Raw genomic sequence first — 17,600 nt, forward strand, 5'->3', positions numbered from 1 at the left:
ACCATCTCTGAACTAACCGAGGATGCTTTGTGAGCGTTTAGGGGGGATGAATGTGCGAAGCTCAGCCCCGAGCTCAGTAGGATTAGCACAAGGGTTTACGGTCTCCGCAGAGACGAGCTGCCCGGCCCTCCCTCGCCCCCCTAGGTCTCCCCCATCAACCCCGGGGCCGGTAGGGCTGGGGGCGGAGCGCACCGGGCAGGGAGTCGGGCGGCCCCGCCCACGAGGCCCCGGGAAGGCGGGGGGCGGAGCGCTACGCGGGCAGAGCCGGGCGGCCCCGCCCCGCCCCCAAGGCCTCGGCCCCGCCCCCAGACCCCGCCCAGGCCCCGCCCCCAAGGCCCGGGGAAGGCGGGGGGCAGAGCGCACGGGGGCGGAGAGCCGGACGGTCCCGCCCCCGAGGCTCCGGGAAGGCGGGGGGCGGAGCGCCACGCGAGCAGAGCCGGGCGGCCCCGCCCCCAGGCCCCGGCCCCGCCCCCAGGCCCCGGCCCCGCCCCAGGCCCCGCCCCGAGGTCCCGCCACGGCCCCGCCCCCGAGGCCTAGTCCCCGCCCCCAAGGCAGAGGCCCCGCCCCCGCCCCCGCCCGGAGCCCCGCCCCCGAAGCCCCGGGAAGGCGGGGGGCGGAGCGCCAGGGGAGCAGAGCCGGGAGGCCCCGCCCCCGGGCCCCGGCCCCGCCCCCAAGGCCTCGGCCCCGCCCCCGCCCCAGGCCCCGCCCCCGAGGCCCCGGGAAGGCGGGGGGCGGAGCGCCACGCGAGCAGAGCCGGGCGGCCCCGCCCCCAGGCCCCGCCCCCGCCCCAGGCCCCGCCCCCGAGGCCCGGTGAGGGCGGGGGCGGAGCCGCGCTCGGGCCCCTCCTCCCGGGCGGCCGCGGCGGGCCCGGGCCCGGGTCTCGGCCTCCGCTGCTGCGGGAGGTGCTCGCGGCGCCGGGGCCTGCGGTGAGTGCGCCGCGCGGGGCCGGCCGGCGCCTGGGGGGGCGGGGGAGCCGGGGGGCGCCGCCGTGGGTCTCCGCCGTGGGGCGCCCCGGGGTGGCTGCGGCGCGGGGCCGGGCGGCGGGGCGGGAGCGGGGGCCTGCGGAGGCCGAGGCGGGCGGGGGAGCCGGCGGGAACGAGCCCCTTCCTCCTAGGAGCCCGGGCGCGCGGGGCTCCTCCTGGGAAACCGACCCGCCGGTCCCAGCCCGGGGCCTGCTGCGGCCGCCGACTCACCTGGGCTCCAGGGACCTGGGAGACACCTGCCCGGAGTCGGCCTTCCGTTAGGCGAGGGCTGACTCCAGTTCGCAGAGTCCGGCAGGACGGGGACGGGGACGGGGACGGGGACCGGACCCTGGGATTGCGGGCCTTCGGGGAGCGGCGGCCAACAGGGCGGGTGCGGTGGGTGCAGGGTGCCCCGGGGTGGGAGAGCGAGGAGGCGGCGGAGGCGCCCAGGCGCCGGGAGAGCCCTGCAGCCCGGGGTGATGAGAGCGAGGAGCAAGGAGATAGTAATTTGAGGATTGAGGACAGGTGTGTGTGTGTGGATTCCTACATTTTTAAAGAAGAGATTTTATTTATTTATTCATGAGAGACACAAAGAGAGGCAGAGACCCAGGCAGAGGGAGAAGCAGGCTCCCTGCAGGGAGCCCGACGGGGGCCTCGATCCTGGGTCTCCAGGGTCAGGCCCTGGCCTGAAGGCAGAGGCTCAACCCCTGAGCCACCCAGGCACCTTTAATTTCTGAATTTTTTAAGAAAGGGAGATAACATGTTGGGGATGCAAGAAAGGGAATGTCTGATAGGAATGAGTATTATTCTGGGTCCTGGCGAAGATAATAGGCTTGAAAAGAGGGGTGGAGGGCTATTCTAGGCCGGAGGGCTGGGCAGAGTGCTGGACTGTGTCTCTCTAGGAGAGCAGATAATGCTTGGTTGGACCACAGTTTATCTTTTTGGAATTTTATCTTCTAGAGCAAGGTTGGCCGTTAAACCCCACGAAATTGCAGGATTTTTCAGGTTCCTGTCATGTGTGCCTTGATCAAATTAGAAACATCTGTTGGAGAGAAGCACTGAATTGTTTGAACCACATAATCTTGTTGGGGAGGGGGAATAAAACTAGCTCTGTTGCGGTATTTTATGTGACACTTGATAGAATATGGATTTAGTATCTATTTTAAACTGAGCTAATAATAATGGGTGCTTTTTCCAGAGATTCATACAAATAATTTGAGAGCTAACCATCTCTCAGAGATCTTTATTCAGAGTGGGAACCTCAGAAGCAAGTCAGTGGAGGTTTTAGTCTCTTTTTTTTTAAGCCATCAAGGGACAGTGGTGGTTTCTCAAACATACCTAGGTTCCTGTTGAAAATATGAATTTCCTGACGTCACCTCAGACCTTAGGAATAAAAATCTCTGGAGTAGAACCTAGGAATAGGAATTTCGAACAGAAAAAAAAAGGAATTTCGAACAGAGAGACTGCAGTATTCTCTGGCATTGAAAATTATTGACAGGCTTTGAGAATTTTTTTGGTTTGTTTTTGTTTTTTGCTTTTTTTAAAACTTGGGCTTGTTGGGACCTCTTTAGAACAGATCTCCTTAAAAGCTATATGAATGAATTGCTGCCAAACTAATGTAACTGAAAATTTATAATCCTGTCTATTGTGTCATCTTTAAATTTTAATATATTTTGAAGGAAATCTATGTAGTCACTTTATAAAAAAAAAAAAACCAGTGTTGTTGTTTCTGTCACAACCCCCCCCCCCCCCTTTACAACAACTAGAACATATGGGAAAAAAACAATTTCTCTAATTCTGTAATTAATAACCACCAGTGATTTTTTCTGGCATTTTATATATAAAAGACATGCATGCCATACATATAGAGAAAAATAAGAATTGTACACATACGTTTTTGTTTTTTTTCCCCGCTTTGCTATCATGAGCACTTTCTCGTGTAGTTAAGTTTTTTAACACCTTTTTAATAAAAACATGTGTTCCAGCACATGGAGGTATTGTAATTAATTAAATCAGCTCCGTATTGTTAACATTCTGATTCTTTGCGATTTTTGGCTATTTTTGTAATGTTGGTTTGAATATTTTGGTCTGCCTTTCTGATTATTTCCTTAGAATGAATTATTGAATGATGGAATAAAAAATTAATCAACTGGATTTTAATAGTCTCATTTTCACATCTTTTTTAAGATTTTATTTTTAAGTAATCTCTACACCAGCGTGGGGTTCAAACTCACAACCCTGAGATCAAGAGTCACGTGCTCTACTGGCTGAGCCAGCCAGGCACCCCTCACATATCTTCTTACCGCTTGTCCTCACTGGAAGGAAAACGAACATTGCTGAAGGATCTCTTGCATTCTCGTCCCATTCTCTCATTTCAGTGGTTCTTAAATTTTAATGGGTAGAAGAATCATCTGGGAGCTAGTTAAAAATTCATTTTCCCAAGTCCCAGGCCCAGCTGTTCTGAGCTATAAGCTCTGGAGTAGGGCCCAGGAATCTGTAGTTTTAACAGATTTCCCCAGTGAATTTGCTGGAGGCGTTCTTGGAACATTAAACATGCTTTTTAAAAAAATGGCAAAACAGATTCAGAAATTTTGGTTACTTGCCCAAAGCCATTCATACATCTGGTAGCGAGATTTGAACTCAGCTCTTTGTGACTTCAGAGCCTTTGTTTTTCCCATTTCCTTAGGCCTTCTCGAGCCTTCTCATTGGTGTGCCCCTAAGGACTGCAGAAAGGGAACTCTGGCTGACCCCCTGCAGGGCTCTCTGGGATGTGTCACAGGTACACCATGAATCCCCATTAAAATCCCCCATCAGAAATTCTTCTGAATTCTGTGATGCTGCGTAACATACTTCACAAACCAATTTCAGTCCTTTGCTAGCTGAGCATATTTCATGTTTCCTGACCTTTCTGTGGCAACTCTTGCTGTAAAATGGATAACGTAGGACCATCCGGCAGCTCTTGCCTGGAGTCAGGGACACTGCTCCAGAGTGCCCTGAGGCTTCAGGGTGGAAGGGACCATCCAAGCAGCAGTTCCTTTCGGAATTAGGAGAGAGAAGCACTGCTTTTGTGTTTTTTGTTTGTTTGTTTTGTGGAAATTTATTTCCTCCAGATAAATTCTCCCCTATGACAAGGTATAGAATAACACATATGAATGATGAGAAATCCTAAATTTAGTTTATCCTGTAAAACAAGAAAATGGTTCACCCTCATTAAGCTTTTGAATATTCAATGACAGAGGAGCAGAAGGTGGTGGGCATGAGGGAGAGCAAGTGCCATCTATTCGAGATGGGGCTCTTTCCCCTTAGAAAAGTGTTGGTGTTAGTAAACCAAAGGGAGCTGGTGTGAGAGTGAGCCTTTTTCAGTTTTTAAATGTTCCCCAAATGGAATTTCCCCTGGTCTTTATTAATGTTTGTTTTTCCTTCTCTTTCCCCTCTGTCTCATCAGTTTGGTAGTTGCCTGGGATGATGCTGATGAGTTCTTGAGTATTTCAACTGGTATATTCTAGGTAGTCATTGGTTATTTATCAAATTCAGCACCTGCTATGTGTCAGGTGAGCTTGAGGTCCAGGAATATAAAAAACAGTGATTCTCTTTGAGAATTAAGTTACTCTGACTGCCCTATGTTGACCTCGGTTATACTCAGTGTTCTACTTTAAAAATTTTAACTTTTAATCTTTTTTAAAGATTTTATTTATTTATTCCTGAGAGACACAGAGAGAGGCAGAGACATAGGCAGAGGGAGAAAAGCAGGCTTCCCACGGGGAGCCCAATGGGGGACTTGATCTCAGGACTCTGGGATCACAACCTGAGCCAAAGGCAGACGCCCAACCACTGGGCCACCCCAGGTGTCCCTTAACTTTTAATTTTTAACTAAGTTTAGACTTAGAGAAAGTCTGCAAAAATGGTACAGAGAAATCACTCAACTTCCCCTAATACTAGACAGTTATATAACCATGGTTCAATTATCAATACTATTAACTAAACTCCAGATTTTATTTGAATTTCGTCAATTTTCCTGCTAATAATTTTTTGTTGTTCTTGTATTGTATCCAGAATCTACATTGCATTTAATTATTTCTCCTTAGTCTCTTCCATCTGAGATAGTTCCTCAGTTTTACCTTGTCCTTCATTATTTTGACCCATTTGAAGAGTGCTCATTAGTTATTTTAAGGAGTTTAAAATGTCACTGATTTAAAAAAAAATGTCACTGATTGATGAGGTTGGTAGGTCTTATCACTGGTGATACTAAACCTAATCACTTAGGGTAGTATCTACTATGTTTCCCCACTATAAAATTATTATCTTTCTCTTTACAACTAATAATTATCTTGGAGGCGCTATTTTGAGACTTATACAAACTCTGTTTATCCTCAAATTTTCACCTACTGATTTTAATACCCATTGACGGATCTTGTCTGCAACAATTCTTAGAGTGATGTTTGCCTAATGGTGATTTTTTTCCATCTCCTGCTTCCTTTTTAATTGAAAGTTTCCTGTAAAAAAAAGCTGTCCTCTTCCTCCCATTTATTTATTTGATCACTTGTGTCTGTATGGACTCATGGATATTCATTTTATTCTGTGGGTTAAAATACAATGCCTTCATTATTTTCTGGCTCAAATGCTTCCAATTTTGGCCATTCAGAGCTCAGTCTCTGAGTTTAAATGACTTGTACTTGTAAGTGGCTGTCATTGCAGTCCCACCCATACCCCCCAACCAGGGAACCATTGCTTCTTTAGGGTCTGAGCAGTGATCACTCAAAGCCATGGTAAAGGAGCTATCATTAGGAGATGAATACTAGAGCCCCAAAGAAGGTAGGACAACCTGTGTGCAAACACTTAGCTCTCAGGAACTCTGCAGGAGTTAAGGAGTAGCAAACCATCAGCCTTTCCCCTTTGCTGCTCTAGAGGTAGGATCATGTGCCTGGGGCCACATCATACCCACTCTGAGATGCCTTGTGCTTCCAGGACTTCCAGATGGGTTTGGAAACCAGATGGGTTTGGAACGCTGCTTTGGCACTCTTAGCAGCTGAATGAAGACCACACCCTTTTTTCTTGGTACATAAATGTTTAGTAAATATTTATGAAGTGACACCTGGTATCCTCCCTTCATTTCCCATGGTGCAAAAATGTGTATGTGTAGAAATTCTTGAAAAATGATACTTAGCATTCATGTTTTACCTTTTGTTAAGACTTATTATCCCTGCTAGATTTTTTCTTTCATTATTATGGGAAACTTCAAGCATACACAAAAGTAGAGAGAAAAGAAAATGAACCCTTGAGTACTTATCACCTAGTATCAATACATCTCAATATTTTACCAATCTTATTTCATCTATTTCTCCATTTATTAGGGAGGGGTTGGCATATTTTAAAACAAAGCAGTCATTAAAATCTAAGAAAGGATTGAAATAAACCCTTAAGTGCAAGGACTCTGCCTTAACTTCCTTTGTATTCCTAGTACCTGGTACCATGCCTGAAAATAGCAGATGCTCAGAAAAGATTGGTTGAATTGAAAGGAGGAACAAAACTTACGAAAACTATTATTTTGAACTATAGGGGGCAGACTTATAGAAAATAAGTCTTGCCCTAAAATAGCTTCTTTTACATTATCTGAATTTATTATTTGTGATCAGAATTTTCCTGTCACTGTTTTGATTGCAAAAGAAAACTCTTTCCTTTTTAAAAAAATTTTTTGAGAGACACAGAGCATAAGCAGGGTGAAGGGCAGAGGGAGAAGCAGATTCCCTGCTGAGCAGGGAGCCTGATGCAGGGGCTCAATCCCAGGACTCCACTCTGAGATCATGACCTGAGCCAAAGACAGACGCTTAACCAACTGAGCATCCAGGCCCCTCCCCCTCCTTTTAAAATTGTATTTGGAAAAAACTTTTCAAGGTTAGGTTCAAGGTCTCTCAATTACTTATATGTTATTATTTTTCTTTGTTTTTCTTATATGTTATAAATACATCCAATCTGGTGACATTTTCCCAAACATTAATCAAAGGTTACCTGCCTTAGAAAGAACTTTCTTTTGAAAATCATAATTTTTTTAAAAGATTTTATTTATATATTCATGACATACACACAGAGAGAGAGAGGCAGAGACACAGGCAGAGGAAGAAGCAGGCTCCATGCAGGGAGCCTGACATGGGACTCGAACCCAGGACTCCAGGATCCCACCTGGGCTGAAGGTGGTGCTAAACCGCTGGGCCACTGGGGCTACCCCTGAAAATCATAATTTTTTAAACTGTGGAAATAATATAAACCCATTAAAAGAAAAATAGGAAATAACAGAGAAATGGAAAATAAAAATTACCTGTATGTTAATATGTAATTCCAAAGGTAGCATTATCATGGTTAGCACTCTGATAACATTTGAGCATGAATCACGTTGGTAAATAGACTTAGTGATCCGTGTGCTCCTGGGAATGTACCAGCTCTGTTTGGGTGCACCTCTCCATAAATTCTTACAGCAACATTTTAAGCTAAATGTGTATGTATGTATATATACATATATATAATATATATTTATGTTTAATAGCTTGATAAACATGTTGGGAGGGATTGCCTTCAGTCACTGGCAGATGAGCAGGCTGGGCAGGAGATCTCTTTTTTTTTTTTTTTTTTTTAAGGAGATCCCTTTTGAAAGACAGTTGGATCTGTGTTATATAGACCCTTCACACCTCCCATGTTTACTCCCAGGAACCAACCAGACCTCACGCTTCCGTCATGCTGGTGGCTCCCTATACAGTCGGTTTTGAAGATGGCACTAAGGCTTAGAAGAAAGGAGAAGTGATTATTTTTTAACTAGATCCACATTTCAGGAAGTGGACTTAGCAATGAAGGGCTAATTATTAGGTAATCATTAAGAATGGCTCCTTGCCTTTATAATAAATTTCTTATCTTTGGACAAATGCCGTGGGGTGCAGCAATATTGCTTAGCAATATTAGTCTATGATTATTCCCAGCTTGCTATTGGTTGGGTAGGTTTTATTTATTTATTTTTTAAATATTTTTATTTATTTATTTATTTATGAGAGACAGAGAGAGAGTCAGAGACACAGGCAGAGGGAGAAGCAGGCTCCATGCAGGGAGCCCGACCTGAGACTCGATCCCAGGTCCCCAGGATCACGCCCTGGACTGAAAGGTGGCACTAAACCGCTGAGCCACCTGGGCTGCCCTGGTTGGGTAGGTTTTAAATCTCTCTAAGCCACTCTTCCTCCCTGTGTAGAAGGACAGGGTGCTTGACTTGTGTGCCCTCTGGTCCTTTGTGCTTCTAACACTGTAGTACCTCTGTGGTCAGAAGTCTCCTCAGCCAGGTGAGTCTCCCTGGTAGGGGGCTATTCCTCCATAAGCAGCTCTAAGGAAAACAATGGGCTCAGTCTAAATTTTCCAAGAATGAGATGGACGTGTTGAATCACTGTATTGTACACCTGAAACTAACATTACACTGTGTGTTAACTGGGATTTAAATAAAAAAAACAACAAACAAACAAAAAACCTTAAAAACACTATTGTGGATTCAAGCAGGTAAGCCTCTGCCGTTAAGTCCCCAAGAAGTTGTCTGATTAGCCCCAGGAACCTGCAGACTTCCTGGAGGGAGGAGATCAGATGCAGGAAGCCATGTGGAAAGGGAGGAGGACGTAGAAGAGGGATAGAAGGCTGCCAAGGGGAACTCTGCATATTTCAGGGGTTTGTGTTGGGTGCACCCAGGTAGCTAGGTGAGGAAAGAGATTGGAATGCCCACGTGAAGTTAGCTAGTGGCAGAAGCAGCCTTTGGGCCTGGCCTTGTGGGCTCAGACCCCAGCTCCAGCCTTACTAGTTGTATGGTTGAGGGCAAGTTCCTTACTCTCTCTACACTCATTTTTCTCCTCTATGAAATGGAGAGACTAATGATTTTGACCTTGCAAGGTTGGGAATGCGAAGTAGGTAAATTAATAGAAGTGATTTAACCCCAGTGCATGCCACTGAGTAAATGCACAAATAAATCAACTCTTCTTATTAGCTGTTATTACGGCCTTCAGCATCAATTCCTTGTGATACTCTCACAAGACCCTAATCACAGGCCATCCTGTTTAATTGCTTCCTGAGTCAAATCTTCTCTTTTGTGTCTTGACCCAGGAACCTAACCTCCGTTTATAACATTGAACCTAGAGAGAAATGCTTTCTATGTAGCCCTTGAACTTAGCCTAGAGCTAAATTTTGGGAACGCTACCCATCAGTGAAGTAGGGGACTATCTTGAGAGGTGCTAAGATTGTCTTGTTCTGGTTTTTTCTGAATTACCACATCCTATGTCTAATTAAAAACAAACAAACAAACACAGGGCGCCTGGTTGGCTCAGTTGGTTAAGCGACTGCCTTAGGGTCAGGTCATGATCCCAGGGTCCTGGGGTGGAGCCCCATGTCACTGCTCAGCAGGGAGCCTGCTTGTTCCTCTCCCTCTGCCGGACCCCTGCTCTTGTGTGCACGCATGTGCTTTCTCTCTCAAATAAGTAAATCTTCTAAAAAATTTTAAAAACCAGTTTAACAACTTTGTTTTCATTATGAAAGGACAGAAGGAGATGATAGAAAAGTAAAAAAATAAAAGAGAAAACAGTACCCTTGGCTAATCCCATACTCCTCATACAGTTATTGTCTGCTTTTAGGCTATATTTCTTTCTAGAGTTTTCTTCTTTCTGTAGTTTTAGTGGTCATCATATAGACATCAGAGTTTATTTCTGTTTTTTTTTTTAAGATTTTATTTATTTATTCATAGAGACACAGAGAGAGAAAGAGAGGCAGAGACCCAGGCAGAGGGAGAAGCAGGCCCCATCCAGAGAGCCCGACGCGGGACTCGATCCAGGGTCTCCAGGATCACGCCCTGGGCTGCAGGCGGCGCTAAACCGCTGCGCCACCGGGGCTGCCCTCTGTTTTCTTTTTTGTTAAGATTTAATCATACCTGTTTTTGTGTCATTACTTGGCACAGAAAATATTTTGGTCTCCATTCCATCCATTTAACTGAGGATACCTGCCTTAGAGAACTGTCTTAAAAAAAAAAAACAAAAAACTGTCTTTTGAAAAATCATCATTTTTTTTTAAGCTGTAGAAGTAATATGCAGATGATTGCCGCCCTGGCATTTTCTGCACCCTTGTGATAACATGCTTAGAATTTGAGGAGAGAGGTGGTTTCAGCAGTGCAGGGAGGATGTGGGGGGGATTGCTGGCTGTCCCCAGGGGGCCTTGCCAAGTAGCCCTCATCACATTCGTGCATTCACTACGGTCCAGGGTGGGCCCAAAACTGGATTTTTGTCAGTAACTAAGGGCATAGCCACCTCTCAGAGGTGAACTCATACTATCTCACCATGTGCTTGTACAGTATGAAACCAGAATGTCAACTCCTCAACTGACGGTGAGAAATGGTACGATAGAGAGGTGCTTGTGGCAGCCGCCTGGGTGCCCACCTGTTGCTCATCTTTAGAGTTACTTAATGTGAATAAGAGAACAACAATATCAGTGATGGTCAGCACGTAGTCGGTGCTCACTATGCACCAGGAGGTGGGCTAACACTCTGTTTTAATATATCAGGTCATTCAGTCCCGCAGTAACCTCTCCAGGGAGGTGTTGTTTTTATCCCCATTTTACAGGTAAGGAGACTGAGGCTCGGTTAAGTGACAGGCTTGGGGTGTCATGGCTGATACGGTTTCTGTCTAAATCCAAACCCCTGATGTCAAACACTGTGCTGTGGCTCTCCCTGTTAGCCTTCTAGATGGCTGACCTCCTGTGTCGGCGTCCTCTTACGTTTCCTGCCCTCACCCCCCACCTGTCGGGATGTGCGCTGTGTCAGTGCCTCCTTGTGAATGTAACATTTACAGCTGAAACATCCTTGACTTTTATTGCCTGTTGTCGAGGAACAAGTGTTTCTAGCTGTCACAGAGAAGAGCTTTTGCCTTTTTCCTTATTTTTCTCTTTGGGTCAAAAATACAATATTTCACATGTTGTTAACCTTCTCTTAAAGTTGTGCTAGGAAAGGGCCACTAAAGAAAAAATGGGGGGGCATATTTGGGGCTGCATCCAACTCAGAACTGAGGAGGCATTCACAGCCTCTTCTTTACCTTCACCTCCTGTACAACATCTGGAAGCACCTTTTCTTCTTGGGTGACCGCCTGGGTGGTAACCCGGAGAGAACTCCAGCGAGGCACAGATGGGTGGAGCCCCCCGCTCCTGAAATCTCTGATTTTCTGACCTCAAAGTCCTTGTTGGAGAAGCCCCATTGCTGTCAGCCAAGATCCCCTGGGGATAGGTTTTCAGTCTGCGCTGATGGGAATCACTCAGGATAGGATTTCCACGTGAAACAACGTGTCTTGGTGATTGCCTTTCAGAGACTGATGGAGCAGAGCTACTGAGCAGAAGCAGGCATCCTTAGTTGTCGCCAGGTTTGCCTTTGGATTGGAGAAGTTGCACTTGAGGCTTCCTGCCTGCGGTGAAGTGGAGGGATACGTGCTGCTCACGGAATAACAGCCATGGGCTTCCTGGTGACCTTCCACCTTTCCTACAAAGTCCGATTACTGTTGCTTTTTCTCTTATGCCTGACAGTGGTTGGGTGGGCCACCAGCAACTACTTTGTGGGTGCTATTCAAGAGATCCCTAAAGCACAGGATTTCATGGCTAATTTCAACAAGGTCCTCGTTTGGGGGAAGGAGAAAACTATGACTAATGAAGAATCCAGGAAAGAAGCAGACCTGGACAGCTGCCCTTCTGTGTCTCCGTATCTCAGTAAGGTGTTTTCTTGTTTTTTTTTTTTTTTAACAAGTGCCGTGTCAACTTTTTAGTTAAATATAACATATGTGCAGAAAAACACAAATCAGAAGTGTACGACTTGATAAAGTCTCACAAAATGAACATACCCGTGTCATCAGTATGTAAATTAAGAAATGGAATCTTTCTGGAACCCCAGAAATTCTCATGCTTCTTTCAGGCATGACCCTTACTTCGGGATTCTAACACTTAGGTGTTAGATTTTTCCTGTTTTTAAACTTTATGTAATTAGAAACATACACCATGAGCTCTCTTGTGTCTGGTTTCCGTTGTTCAGCATTATGTTTGGGAGACGTATCTATACTGCTGACGTGCAGGCCGTCTTCCATTCTATGAACATACCCAGTTTTATTACCAGCCGTGGGAGCCTCAGAAGCACACATCAGTAGGGATGTATTTCGCTCACAAGTCTGCCGGATGGACTGGGGGTCCATGGATCTAGGCTGGTGGCTCTGTTCCATGTTGCGTCCCATCCTCCTCCTGCGACCAGTGAGCTAGTGGGCCTGGCTGTTATCCTTCTCCTGGCATCCACAGAGCACAAGTGGAGAAATCCGCTCATGTCACATCTGTTCCTATTCCCTTGGCCCAAAGTATGGAGTCAAGGGACAAGACTGAGTAGGTTTTTCAATGTTGTCTTTAGTGTTTATTTCTTAAATATGTTGCATGCTCTGATTCCCCTTTGATGTCTTGCCTTTCAATTTAATTTAGCAGTGAATTGGGGCTCCTGGGTGGCTCAGTGGTTGAGCGTCTGCCTTCGGCTCCAGTCGTGATCCCGCTCCAAGGATCGAGTCCACATCGAGCTCCTGCCTCTGCCCATGTCTCTGCCCCTTTCTCTGTGTCTCTCATGAATAAATAAAGTCTTTTTAAAAAAAAAGGGCCCCTAAAAAGTTAAGGCGATGAGAAAGTGAGCAAGGGGACCCACTTGTATCAGACCTGTTGCACGGGGCTCTTTCAGGGGCCAAGAATAGAGGCTTAGGCTAATTCAGATGGGAGGTTTGTTAAGGGGCTACGTGGGAAGCCGTCTCTACAGCCACGCCGTCATCTCGTCCCGTGGCTTGGCTAGCTTACCCCTCACACAACTCATTTTACAGACTTTGATTATAGGGCGTTGGTGCTCTAAGTTGTGGCTCTAAGTCTCACACCTTCAGAAAAGGCTCCTCCTTGTAGGCCAGTTCGTCTCCAGCTGGCTGGAAGCAGTTATTTGGCCTTGGTGCTGTTGGCCAGAGTCTTTCAGCCACTTCATGGAATCTGGAGCCTGGTCCAAGCAGCCGTGGCCAGGGCTGGTCCCCCGGAGCAAGGCGTGGAGACCATACGTCGGAAGGGCCTGTGATTGCCTTGCTCGGGAGGGGATGGCACAACGTGCAAGCATCTTGAGATGTCACAGCCCGAGCAGTGTATGTGGAGTCTAAAAAACAACGTGTGGCCGAGTTCTCTAACCAGAACACTGCCTCCTCTCTTCCCAGTCAGTATTCCCTGTTCATTCAGAATGGGCAGGAGGGCCTCTAGCCTAATCTATAAAGCCTTGCACGGGGTCGGTCACCATGCACGGCCTTGGGTTTCATCCAGCCAGGCTGTTCCAGACTCACTGAGTAGGTGCTGCGGTGGGGGATGTCTGCAGCCGTGCACAACGGGAGAATTAGGATGTTGCTCATACGTGTTACTGCTGGGTGAGACGTGAGGCCGGTTGCTATTTCCTTTCGTGGTTTTTACCTTCAGGAGCTAGGATGGGTCTCAGGAGCTCAGGGAAAGAGTGGGAACATGGCCTTGCCCATGAACTTGATTCCGTGGAATGCTCCTAATTTTTTTTTTCTTAAGATTTTATTTATTTATTTGAAAGAGAAAGAGAGAGAGAGAGAGAAAGCGAAAGCATGAGCAGGGGGAGGCAGAGGGAGAAGGAGAAGCTGAGCAGGGAGCCCGATGCAGGGCTCGATTCCAGGACCCTGAGATCCTGACCTGAGCTGAAGGCAGACACTTAACTCACTGAGCCACCAGGTGCCCCAGAACGCTTCTGATTTTTAAGAGACTTTACCCTCCTTTGGAATTTTGAGAAGGAAAAGAGGATGGAGCAATTTGAAGCTACTTAGTCTAGCCCTGACCTCTGCTTTTTACCAGGGCCACGGGACAGAATGCCTCTCCTCCTCACAGATGAATCACGGACCCAGGGTTGGTTCTCCAGCCACAGGGGAATGCTCTTATGTGTCATCTACTTGCCTTTGCAGCCAGCAGCCTGGGTCACATGACTCTGGTTACAGTTCATGACCGAACAAGGCCTCAAAAGTAATAACACTAAAACCCAAAACTCCTATGGTCGTCACAGTGTGCCGGGTAGTGTTCCCAGTGCTTTATGTGGGTGCTCATGTACCCTGTCAGCCCCCGATGAGACAGCTACTGTTACTTGCCGTGTCCTGTTTCTACCGTAGGGGGCCAGAACAAGCTCATCTTCAAACCAGATCTCACCCTGGAAGAAGTGGCGGCGAAAAATCCCCAAGTGCACAGAGGTCGCTATCACCCTGAGGAATGTAAGGCTTTGCAGCGGGTTGCCATCCTCATTCCTCACCGGAACAGAGAGAGACACCTGATGTACCTGCTAGAGCACCTTCACCCCTTCTTGCAGAGGCAGCAGCTGGACTATGGCATCTACATCATCCATCAGGTGAGGCTGGGCCTCTGCCCGCCTGGTCCTCCTCTCTCTGGGATGCGAGGGGGGGACATGGCCACTTGTGTGTCCTGGGTAAAGGGAGCATCAGACTCATCAAAGAAAAAGGCTCCTGCCTCATTGATCCATGAAAGGAATAAAGGAAATTCTTGCCTCCGAGTGTGGGATAATCAGACTAAGTGTGCCCCTTAAATCAACCTCTGGAGGAAGTCTGTTTAGTTTTGTTTTTGTTTTCTGTGTCTAAGCCCTTCCGTGATAGCCTGTGACCACCCAGAGATTTTCCCCAGAGATTCACCGTGTATTCCCTCCCGCCTTTGCTGTACATGACACAATGAGATGTTGGAATAATTGTTTTTCATTATTGAGTGTGGCTGTTCAGTGGGGGTCTGGGCAGAGGATGCGACAGGTTACTGCGTTAACAGCTCTGGAGTTCTAGGACTGTCTCCGTCTTTCTGCTTATAACTTTTATTATGTAAAACAGATTATATTTAATTTTCCCTTTCTCGACTCCCTTATTTGGCTTCCAGAAGCATGATTCAGTAGGAACACAGTGGTGTGAAGCTTAGGCTGTTTTTGAAGGATTTAGCTCCAAGTAGAGAGGCTGATGAAGATGACTGTATTTGGTATTAATGTTTACTGAGAGAAAGATAAGGCATCAGCTTAAATATCCATGTCTCGCTTTCCCACATTGTCCCAGACCACCCAAATAATTCCCCCTCAAGTCCTTACAAGTGCCAACAATGCAAGAAAAATCATTCACTACATACTTAATACCGTGCTTAATACCGTGAAATCAATGTGCATATATAGTATACCCATGTTTTAGGGTTTGAAACAAAATTTTACTATTATTGGCTTATAATTTTTTGTAAAGGTTTTATCAACTTATTTTTTTGAGAGAGACACAGCACATGCCGGTGGGGGTAGGTGCAGAACTGAAGGGAAAGAATCTCCAGCAGACTGCCAGCTGAGCATGGAGCCCGACCTGGGGCTCGATCTCAGGACCCTGAGATCACGACTTGCACCAAAACCAAGAGTTAGATGTTTAACTGACGGAGCCCCCCAGACACCCCTATAATTCTTTTTCTTTTCTCTTTTTTTAAAGATTTTATTAATTTTTTCATGAGAGACACAGAGGCAGAGACATAGGCAGAGGGAGAAGCAGGCTCCCCGGGGAGCCCAATGCGGGACTCGATCCCAGGACCTCGGGATCGCAACCTGAACTGAAGGCAGCCGTTCAACCGCTGAGCCACCCAGGTGTCCTTATTTTTCTTTTTAAATGTTATTTAAGAATGGTGGCAATTGGTAATCCCTCTGCCTATGTCTTTGCCTCTCTCTGTATGTCTCATGAATAAATAAAATCTTTAAAAAAAGAAAAAAAAATGGTGCTAATCATTCTCAGTTCTTACTCAGGACAGCGGCCCCCAATGTACAGTGTATTTATTTGAGACTGGAAAAATATGTCTGCTTGGTATTAGTCTTTTCAGGAAAATACTGTGGTAACTTTTGAGAACTACCTGTATTTTCTTTATGATAAACTTTTTTTTTGATAAGCTGTTTATTAAACGGGAATTTATTCTTAAGGATTATGATCCAAACAGCTATGAAAAAATTCTGTAAAATTTTTCTGATGCTATAGCTTTATTCATATTACTGTTTGAATTGTGTTCTCTTCTTAGCCAAGTGATGAATCCCTTCTATAAGGGGACTATGAGGATTACCTTCTTTTTTTTTTTTTAAGATTTTATTTATTTGAGAGAGAGGGTGAGTGCAAGTGGTGGGAGGGCAGGGAACGGGAGCAGAGAGAGAGGGGTAAACAGGCTCGATGTGGGGCCTGGTCCTACAACCCTGAGATCATGCGCTGAGCCAAAATCAAGAGTCCCACGCTCAACTGACTGAGCGACCCAGGTGCCCCAAGGATCACCTTCTGCCATTAAGGATTAAAACAGGATTCTCTTGCAGTGATTCCGAGAAACTTCTAGGTAGCTCAGGAACATTAGCAATAACCTCTGTTTATGGGTCCAGGTTTCTTGGTCTTCTCTGGTAAACAGTGTCTCTTGGAAGCTTAGTGTAAATTTGTTACATATGGTAAGATTGGGATCAGCTGGAAGTCAGACAGTAAAGCAGTGATACTAATTGGCGTGGAGGGTGTATAAAAAAGGTTTATAGCTGTACTTGGGACAGAGATATGGGTGTGATCGGCAGTAGCCGGCCCAGAATCAGACGTTGGCACACACTTTGCACGTGTGCCTTCCAGAAGGCCCAGTGACTTTGGAGTTTCAGCCCTTCTCTTCTGCTCTTCCCAGAGAGGACCCTCATGCTTTTTTTTTTTTTTTTTTTTTTAAGATTTTATTTATTTATTCATGAGAGACAGAGAGAGAGATAGAGGCAGAGACACAGGCAGAGGGAGAAGTAGGCTCCATGTGGGTAGCCCGATATGGGACTCGATCCTGGGTCTCCAGGATCACACCCTGGGCTGAAGGTGGGTGCTAAACCTCTGAGCCACCCAGGCATCCCCACTCATGCTTTTAAAGAAATTTTTAGAGTTATTTTTAAAAAGATTTATTTATTTATTAGAGAGAGAGAGAGAACACGGAAAGGGAGAAGCAGACTCCCCACTGAGCAGGAAGCCTGTTGCAAGGTTCGATCCCAGGACCCAGAGATTATGACCTGAGCCAAAGGCAGCAGCTTAAGTGACTGAGCCACCCAGGTGCTCTGAGTTATTTTTATTTGTAATTTAAAAGTATGATTTTTAAAAAAAATTGTGATGTATACTTAAAATTTAGTATCTTAATTTTTTTTTTTTTTTTTTTTTTAAATCAAACCATTTTATTGCAGGGCTTCAGGGGCAAGATCGATGGGCTGGGAGGACAAGGAGATCTGATGCCTTGCCAGGATCTCCCCAGGTTCACAGTCATAAAAGTGCATCATAACTATTGTTAAGTTTTCGGTTCAGTAGTGTGAAGTACATTCACATTGTCGTATAACCAGTCTCTAGAAATTTCTCAGCTTGCAAAACTGAAACTCTATAGCCATTAAGCCACAGCTCTAGCTCTCCATTTCAAGGCATGTTTGTAACATTTGGAATACAAGTCTATATGAAAACACACAAAAGCCCAAATGGTCTTTTATTGTTCCTGCGTCTTCTCTGTCAGACCTTCGTGTACCAAGTATATTCTTGGGCTTTGGGA

The 17,600-nt window shown here is 46.2% G+C and overlaps 1 protein-coding gene across 3 annotated transcripts in view; it reads left to right on the forward strand.

Annotated features, from left to right (window-relative positions):
* Positions 1 to 794: 794 nt before the first annotated feature.
* The window catches only part of B4GALT4 (beta-1,4-galactosyltransferase 4), a 28,561-nt gene continuing 11,755 nt past the window's right edge, over positions 795 to 17,600 (forward strand). Inside the window, exons 1-4 of one of the 3 annotated variants that reach the window (XM_072812486.1) lie at positions 808 to 926; positions 3,649 to 3,741; positions 11,318 to 11,711; positions 14,174 to 14,406. In XM_072812486.1, coding sequence (XP_072668587.1) covers positions 11,459 to 11,711; positions 14,174 to 14,406 — 486 coding nt within the window. In that variant the 5' untranslated portion in view covers positions 808 to 926; positions 3,649 to 3,741; positions 11,318 to 11,458. Of the gene's footprint in view, positions 927 to 1,468; positions 1,488 to 3,648; positions 3,742 to 11,317; positions 11,712 to 14,173; positions 14,407 to 17,600 lie in introns of those variants that run through there. The other 2 variants (XM_072812488.1, XM_072812487.1) reach the window with 2 other exon arrangements.

The sequence above is a fragment of the Canis lupus genome, chromosome 35 (genome assembly GCF_048164855.1).
Source record: "Canis lupus baileyi chromosome 35, mCanLup2.hap1, whole genome shotgun sequence".
Taxonomy (NCBI): domain Eukaryota; kingdom Metazoa; phylum Chordata; class Mammalia; order Carnivora; family Canidae; genus Canis; species Canis lupus.